This window comes from Asparagus officinalis, chromosome 1 (assembly GCF_001876935.1).
Source record: "Asparagus officinalis chromosome 1, Aspof.V1, whole genome shotgun sequence".
Taxonomy (NCBI): domain Eukaryota; kingdom Viridiplantae; phylum Streptophyta; class Magnoliopsida; order Asparagales; family Asparagaceae; genus Asparagus; species Asparagus officinalis.
Window position 1 is genome coordinate 135322 of NC_033794.1, and position 9092 is coordinate 144413.

General features: G+C 38.6%; 2 protein-coding genes across 3 annotated transcripts in view; both read right to left on the reverse strand.

Annotated features, from left to right (window-relative positions):
* LOC109844933 (nucleoid-associated protein At4g30620, chloroplastic-like) overlaps positions 1-2437 on the reverse strand; it is a 4986-nt gene extending 2549 nt beyond the window's left edge. Inside the window, exon 1 of the mRNA XM_020414110.1 lies at positions 2269-2437. Coding sequence (XP_020269699.1) covers positions 2269-2359 — 91 coding nt within the window. The 5' untranslated portion in view covers positions 2360-2437. The remainder of the gene's footprint in view (positions 1-2268) is intronic.
* On the reverse strand, positions 4543-8094 carry LOC109844940 (UBP1-associated proteins 1C-like). 2 transcript variants are annotated; one of them, XM_020414130.1, is made up of 3 exons: positions 7884-8094; positions 6898-7103; positions 4543-5528 (listed from the first exon to the last, which is right to left on the reverse strand). In XM_020414130.1, the coding sequence occupies exons 1-3, from the start codon at positions 8011-8013 to the stop codon at positions 4860-4862; spliced, it is 1005 nt and encodes a 334-aa protein (XP_020269719.1). In that variant the 5' UTR covers positions 8014-8094; the 3' UTR covers positions 4543-4859. The 2 variants fall into 2 exon arrangements, with proteins under 2 accessions (XP_020269719.1, XP_020269711.1); XM_020414122.1 differs by lacking the exon at positions 7884-8094 and adding an exon at positions 7380-7590.

A 9092-nucleotide genomic window follows, 5' to 3' on the forward strand; every position in this document is an offset into this window, starting at 1 on the left:
GGGGAAGGGGGTTAGACAAATAAGTATTGTGGCTCCAAAGCTAGGTCTTCCTTACGATTGTGCAACTCCTAACTTCCAATACTTGGCTAAATAACTGGATAATTCGACTTTGAGAATGAAGCAAGCTGTTAACTCCTAACGTTAATAACAAATTCACATAGGTTGAAACAAAAACCCAAGGATTGCGAGCTTCCACCTCGTGCCTGTATGTGGAAAAATTCGTAGTAAAAGAAATGAAGAAAATTTTTGATTTGTATCCCTTTGATCTCAATTACAATTGGATTCCGATTACAAAAGAGAGGAGAATGAATTTGATTCTCCCCTTTGTTTAAAAATTAGGTTCTTCAAGGTAGCGATGGAATACCTCATTCGAATGCCTGCGTCGAATTTGCTCTCCGTTGACGATCCGACCGTCCTATCTCACGAGAACAATTAACTTGTGTGACAAGTTTGATTTAGAACTCTTAACGAGTTTAAGAACTCAGAATGAGTTGAAAACTCTGAAAAGAGTTGTTGAAAACCGAATAATCGGTTAGTAACCAAGTGGATTTGTTGTTGATGAAGAATTCTCCAAAATTTGATTTACTCACTGTCAAGCAGTTCCTTGATCTCCAGAAATCTCACCCTCTCCGCCAAAGAATTCAACCTTGTGCGGTTTTTTGATCTCCAAATCTTCAACCCCTTACTCAGTTGAGTAATGCGGTTATTTATAAGCGGATAAGGGGTGTAACCAACCCCTAAATCCGCTCCTAAGTGGGCGAAAATCCCTCAAAACGTGGGATAAACGGTTTTGAGGCCGTTCAGCTCGTGTTTGAACGAGTCAAACGTCTAAATTGGCGTTCTGGGCCTTAACTCTGCGTCTTAGACTTGAGACGTAGAGTTATATATCCGCTAAAGATTGGAAACGCACAGGCCGCTTGCGTTCTGAGTCTTAACTCTGCGTCTTAGATTTTAGACGCAGAGTTAAGTGTCTGCTAGGAATTTGAGACGCACGGGCCGTTTGTATGCTGAATCTTAACTCTGCGTCTTGGATTTGAGACGCAAAGTTGGGTGTTTGCTGAAGAACGCACAGGCCGCGTGCGTTTTGAGTTCAAGAAGCGCAAAGGTTGACTCTGCGTTTGGAAGAGGTTGTTGACTTGTAACCTCTTCTATTACAGCATTGCGAAGACTATTGCTCGTTGATCTTTGCTTTAGCTGTTATGGAGCGTGAAAGTCGTCAGATTGTAACTCTCACCGTTGATTGTAAAGGCTACTGAACAGAGTTTTCACCAGTTATCGGAAGTGTCATTGAATTGTAACTATTCTCGATCTATGTGAAAAGTCCTTCATTTGCAGCTTTCATTTGTTGACATGAAAGTCATCTGATTGTAACTTTTGTTGTTGAAGCTTGATGGGGATCAGCTATCTATTGTGATTTTTAGACAGCCTACAGTGCCATCAAACAACTCAAAGCTTCTAAAATTCTTACTGTTATACTGCTTTTAAATTTTTCTCAAATAACTCCAAAATATTCACCTTTCAACTAGTTTCATTTCGATGATTAAAATATAGGTAGCATAGCTTATTGAAAATACATGAATCCTATCTGAATAATTCAACTCCAGGTTCCTATCACATAATGTCATACAATAATTATCATATCAGTATCTTATTGAATGGGAAAAAAAAGGATGGGTACCATGCAAGCTAATGTAGGTGGCTATATCATAGTTGCTGCAAGTTATAATTAAACAATCAATATAAAATTCAGTGTTAACAAGCATTTTAGACTGTTATCATGAGGCCAATAAGAAAGAGCATATAGCTTATACTCTTCCCCCAATAAGAAAGAGCATATAGCTTATACTCTTCCCCCAATAAGAAAGAGCATATAGCTTATACTCTTCCCTTAACTGAATTGGATCTTAACAAATTAGTTCAAAGAGAATTAACCTCATACTTAAGACTATAGGCTCCAATTTACTACATGAGCTCCAAATATCTAACATTTATCAAGATATATAGCATTTTCCAGTTCACCTAAACATAAGCCTCTCAAGTGGGAAGCACAATCTAAGTCGCACAAACTCCCCCAATAAACTATTTAACATTTGATGCTCTAAATGTTAAGTGACTGAAATTTCTCAGCAAAGTTTGCGTATTTAGCAATCAAAAGTGACGAAGATGTCAACTTAACTAGGAATTATTCACGGAATAATCGAAACCATAAAGAAATGGGTAAAAAAAGGAGCCCTAATTTGAGAAATGGCAACGAAAAGTTACACTTACACGAGGAAGACAAGGCAAAGCTAGGGCTTTTCGTGTTACTTGAAACGAGAATGCTTGACGCTTGGCCACTTAAGAAAGAAGTGGACGCCATGGGAGAGAATCGAGATCTTGAGAGAGAGAGAGCGAGAGAGCGAGCGCGAGAGGGAACGAGATCTTTTGAGGTAGAGGATAGAATGAGTATTTGACGATAGTGCCCTCCATTTCTAAAGTAATTCTTAATTTATGACTTTTTCTTTGATAAAATTGTAATTGTACCGCGTAATATAAGTTGTAACCGGCCACGAGGTATGGGTTGCCCTAGCCCAATCTAATTTTGTCTGTCCCTTATATTTAAAATTTGGTACCAACAATAACGATAAAAATGAATACATATAATATCATTTAGCGTTCTATATTGGGCTAAAACTGATAATATTCTCTTGCACAATCAATATTCATATAAGAAAAAATTACATTTGTGCTACAATTTAATTCAAAGAAAAACACTTCTCCTTGAATTTTTTGAAACGAATTCTTTAATTAAGTCATCATACTCGAGTTTCTCGAAGTATTCATTTTTAATTGATATCATTGCCAATTCATTCAATCAATCATGTGATATGGTAATGTGAAGATAACATATATGAAATCACAACAATCAACTAAATTGATGCCGGAAAGAAGACTTAGCAATATCATTATTATTAAAACAATCAAACAATTAATCTAGATAGCAATCCAATAATATGATATCATTATTATTAAAACAATCAAACAATTAATCTAGATAGCAATCCAATAATATGAATGTCATCAAATCAAAGTTAAATTGAGATTATAATTAAAACCAAATAGAAATATATCAGATTATCGTCCATTAGGATTTTCGAGTTTTAGATGACTAGAAGGGAGATGAACTTTTTAACAAGTAAATATTATTTCCTCTTTCTATCTTTTAACTTTGATAAGCTTCTTTTAAACTTATGGAGGCCGTGAGAAACTAGTCAGAAGGCATAATTGTGCCACCCAAATAGCTAAATCAAATCTAATTTCCAGTTTCAAAACAAAAACCTAGATGAAACCGCCCAAACATTATAACCTCTAATTCAACAACTAATATTCAGCCAAGATCCAAAATTAGAAATCTTAATTTCATTGCAAAACATCAAAACCCCAAATTTCCGTCCAAAAAAAGGACAAATTTTCAAAACCATCCCTTTTTAAAATTTATTTATAAAAAACGATCCATTTCAACTTTAATTACAAAAACAGACCCAGTTGGATGAAACTGGGTCTGTTTTTGAAAAAAAAATTTCAAACTTCACGGGAGTTGAACTCCCGTGAAGTTTTGTTATGAGAAAAAACTTCACGGGAGTTCAACTCCCGTGAAGTTTGAAATTTTTTTTTTCAAAAACAGACCCAGTTTCATCCAACTGGGTCTGTTTTTGTAATTAAAGTTGAAAAGAGTCTTTTTTTGGGAATAAATTTCAAAACCGGATGGTTTTGAAAATGTGTCCTCCAAAAAAACCCTAAAATTATTTATTTAAAAATATTACCTGATTGTGTTTCTTTGATGGACCGATCGGCCGTCGGCGTCGATAAGTCGATTCAGATTCTCTCCGTCTTTTGGGTGACTGGATCGGACTGTCGGGGGAGGAGTCAACGGGGTGGTCCAAAGGATGAGAGCAGAGACGGGAAGGAGGAGTTGGAGGCTGACGGAACAGAGACGGCGGGACAGAGCGGTGTCTTCGTCAATTCAGATTCTCTCCGTTTTTTTTCTTTTTTTGTGAGAGGCGGAACAGAGACGAGAAGGAGGAGAGGAGGCTGACGAAAATAAAGGAGGAGTTGGGTAGGGCTTTGGGTATTAATAAGAGTTTTTTACTAATAGAACCCCTAAATTTTTTTGCATAAAAGTCCTCTTACAAAGTCCACTTCGAAAATTATTACGGTTTGAGGAGTGAAGGATGTAATCGCGATGGTTGCCCTGCTCCCCCCCCCCAGCCCTGGGTTGCCCCAGCCCCGGCCGGGGCTTGGTGGGCTTACCCCAGGGCCGGCCCTGACTGTGGACGAGTAAATATATATCGAAAATAAAATCTATTTTTTTAAGAAATAAGTCAATAGCCTTTTTTCTTCCCTATCCTTTTTCTCAATTTACCTCTTAGAGATTTCAAAGAGAGATGCTAGTTTAAGTTCATGAAATTGAGTTCATAAATATATCAATAGTATAGTTAGCAAAGGATGGAAATTGATCTTGAACATATAGCTTAATTAGAACATGCTTTCCATTTTCTCTCTTCTAACATCAACTAAGAAGCATTCTCCAAGGTTATTATAAATATATTCCTAACATGGAAATAGGTTCCCCTATCTCTCATGTGTTTTATGTTTACAAACAACTTCTTTGAGATTGCAATATTCCAACCAAACATATCCATCAAATTAATATAAACACATCTAATGATACCAGGTTATAAACCCCCTATAGCACTCCATCATTCACAACACATGAACATACATGAGTCACGCAAGTTGTCGAGATCGACAAAGTTCGATCGACTAGTAGCTTGCTCTGAGCTTCCTCGTCAACTTAGTCTCGCTTCGTCGTCCTCTCTCTACCTGCCCCTCCGTGATTCCTCTGCCAAATGCTTCTTTCCTCCGAAGTGTTGAATCATGACATCATCGCTGTTGCACTTTACGTTGCACAAAGTGCACCAAAGAAACACGCCTTCTTCAAGAACTTCATGCAGCTTTCCGTCGACAAGGAACATCACCTTACTACCTCCTTTCGGGCCTTGCTTGACTTGTCCCGTGGGCTTGTATGTCGGTGTGGGGCTGCGATCACGGCTTCCCTTCTGAAGTGATGCTGGCTCTGAAGATTTCTTGTTGGATTTGAGCTCAGCAACCTTTGCTTTGTGCTTCTTCCCTTTGAGATGGCTGTTGAGATCGTGCACGCTTGTTGTCCTGACTCCGCAGGCTGTACAGCTCCAGTTCTCTTGTGTAGGCGTTGGTGTGGATGAGGAGCGGTGATTATGGCTTTTGTTCTCGAGTAATGGCAGCTCTGGAGCTTTCTTGATGGAACTCAACTCAACAGCAACCTTTGCTTGATGCTTCTTCCCTTGGAGGTGGTCGTTGAGGGCCTTCTCGCTCGTTATGCTGACTTGGCAGAGTGCGCAGCTCCAGTCCGGCTTGAGTTTGAGGTTATTACTGGGTCCTGCGATTTTTCTAGGTAGCTTCCTCTTGGTTTCAGTGACTTTGTCGTTCGGCCCTTGTGTGACCTGTATCTGTAAGAGAGGGGGGAAAAAAGAGAGGGAGAGAGATGATAAAATAACAGGTTGCAGAACAGGTTGCAGGTTTGAGGGAAATGCATAGTACAGGAGATCGAACTCTCTTTTCACCTAAATAAAGCAATCGATTAATCTTTGATCTAGATGCATGGACAGTTTGGCAATTAGATACCTTAAAATGCGATACTTATTGATTGAAAGATTCAATAAAATGAGCGAAGGCCCTTATTTCCTCGAGAAAAAGAAAGAAGAAAAAAAGGTACTTCATCGGAAGACAGCACCGCCAAGGAGCAAAAAGGGTCAGTTATCAGCTCATGCAAATGATCATTCTTCAACAAAATCAACAGTATGAAGGCATCATTCTCATAGGAAGATCACACCCAACAAATTAAAATGAGTTCTTCATTGAGGAGTAACCGCAATAAAGTTTTTAGATACGACTGCTTCAATGTAGTAATGATAGCTAATTCATGCTTTTAAGTTGGAGTCGGTTGTGAGAAATAAAAAGACATGTTTTTATTAATAGTCTGTCACGTACGGTAGCTTATGAGTCAAGTCTTGGTAAGATAACAGCCTATGAAGGAGGCAAACATAATAGAAAATAAGGTGAAAAGATGATGAAATAAGTTTTTTTTTTTTTTGTTGAAAATGGAGATCTTGCTTTTGTAATTAGCTAGTTCTCCAGTTCGATAAATCTTTTCCTCATCTTGGTTAACTTCTAGGGTTAGGGTTCTGCGTCCATCCCTTTTTTACTTAAATTTTTTGTATTTTCTTACTAAAATAAGGATTTTGTGCTTGCAGGTGATTTTTTTGCGTTCAAAACAATTTTCTTCGCAAGATGGTAAGTGTGTCTTGATGAGAAAACTCTAATTTTCGTAATTTTCTATTGGTTATAATTATGTATAGATTGTTCAGTTGGCTTGTACTTTTCACTGCCTAAAGAAACTTCGTTAATAACTTGAGAGAAAAATTGAATATGTTGCTTGATGAGCAGACCAGCAAAGACTCACTTTCCTCATTTTTTTATTTACTTATCATTCTTCCATAAAAGATCAGCCTCCTTCATGGGCAAGTTAGATCATTAAATAGTGCCTTCACATCTTTAAATCTTGATTACTCTTACAAAAATCATAAGATAATTTAACGATATCTAAACTCCGATAATTAAAGCAACTATATATACCTGATAACCTCCACGGCAATGATAACTTTGACCATTCATTTAAGCATTCAATTTGCAACCGTTTACGTGTAATGCCTTAGTAATTAATTTGCCTAAGATATTCAATCCTAACATAGCTCAACCAATCATCTGCTTAATTAAATATCTTGTTTCAATGAATGGGGTATGGATCGAGTAGATAACCTGCGAAGGTTCACGGGACCTCCTGAGCTGCTCCGTCGTCACTGCACAAGAAACCTCCAAGTCATGCCTTGCTTCCTCCTCGAGCATCCTCCTCTGTGAGATCCTCAGAGTTAAGATCTCAGCTTTAATCCTCTCTGCGTAAAGCTCCTTCTCTAGTTCTTCTAACTCCGCCCTTGAACGCATTGGACCTTCTAATCCAATGCAACCTGCGAAAACCATGACCAAAAAAGAAAAAAAAAAGAAAAAGAAATATGGTTAAAGTTAAGAGACTAAAAAGATATATTGATCCCTGAGGAAATTAAAATTGATCTCATCGCGGGGAAAACTCAAACAAAGAAAATCAAGGAAAAGCCTCGTTTCCTCTGATTTTTATCTTCATCCCTGAGGGAAATTCCAAGTGAAAAAAAAAACTCAAAACATTCATGAGCTTCAAACATTTTTTGGAGTTGAAGTTGTTGGGAAGCGCGGGATGATTGGTTTACCTTTTCTCCTTCTCGTGTGGATAAAATGGATCACCACAGCAAATAATGAGCAGGGCACTAGTATTTTTAACATGAGAAGCTCTTCAACTGAAGGTAAAAATCCTAGAAAAACCTTCCACCATATGTACATGATACTAGATATTTGACTAGAGGTAACAAACAGGAAAGAAAAGAAGCAGACTTCCTTTACAGCGGAGGAAGAGCACAGAAGACTAAATCCTTTTTCTTGGTTAATTTTGCTGCAATTTAACCAGTCATATCAATTTATTCTTTCATCCTAGGTGGCAATAGTTGGTCAATTTGATTATATTAGGGGCTGTTTGTTTTGAGTATTTTGCCTCGGGGAGGGGGTGGAAAGCTGTCATTATGACAGCTTTCTCCCCAAAACGCCTATTAAAGAGGCGTTTTGGGGAGAAAGCTGTCATAATGGCAGCTTTCCACCCCCCCCCCCCGGCAAATTTTTTGGAGTTGAAGTTGTTGGGAAGCGCGGGATGATTGGTTTACCTTTTCTCCTTCTCGTGTGGATAAAATGGATCACCACAGCAAATAATGAGCAGGGCACTAGTATTTTTAACATGAGAAGCTCTTCAACTGAAGGTAAAAATCCTAGAAAAACCTTCCACCATATGTACATGATACTAGATATTTGACTAGAGGTAACAAACAGGAAAGAAAAGAAGCAGACTTCCTTTACAGCGGAGGAAGAGCACAGAAGACTAAATCCTTTTTCTTGGTTAATTTTGCTGCAATTTAACCAGTCATATCAATTTATTCTTTCATCCTAGGTGGCAATAGTTGGTCAATTTGATTATATTAGGGGCTGTTTGTTTTGAGTATTTTGCCTCGGGGAGGGGGTGGAAAGCTGCCATTATGGCAGCTTTCTCCCCAAAACGCCTATTAAAGAGGCGTTTTGGGGAGAAAGCTGCCATAATGACAGCTTTCCACCCCCTCCCCGAGGCAAAAAAACCAAAACAAACAGCACCTTAAGGCCCGTTTGGATGAGGTATTTTGCCTTCAATTATTGAGAGGAAAGCTGCTAAAATGGCAACTTTCCCCCAAAACCGCCTCTTCTGCTTTGAATCTCATTGGTTCTAGTGTACGCTCGCTTCTTCTGCTTGTTGCTCCCCCTTGCTTGGTCTGCCTTGAACAGAAGAAAAGTTTGCTTTTAATTTTATCGGTGAATGGGACTGCGCACCTCAAAATAAGGCGAGGTAGTTACAGGTCACTATTAGCTTAGCTAACCAGCTTTGACGATTCACCTTCTTTATATTTAACAAATTTTTTTTTTATGCGGGTTCGCCGACGACCCACACTTCTTGTCATAATTTAAAAAGAAAAAACGTACGCTTTCCTAGATGAAGGAATAAAAAGGTCAATGCAAATTAAAAAGGGAGGTGCTATAACCACTCCCTCGGGTACACCTCCGGCCATGATACCGCCTACCTACAGTACAGTGGGCCTTAAATCTCAAGTAGGGTCCACTGCATTGTAATTGTAACCAGAGGGGATGGTCAGAAGTGTGCTAGAGGGTGTACATGTACGCATAAAAAAGACAACAATCACCATAAGCAAAGCAATTAAACCCAGCGTATCAACATAAAACACAAAGGCATTAAAAAAAATCAATAATAATAATCTTACCGCGCATTGCATCATCGGCGCGTAGAGCGGTAGGATGCGGCGGAAGAAGAAAACAAGGGGGGGGGGCGGCGG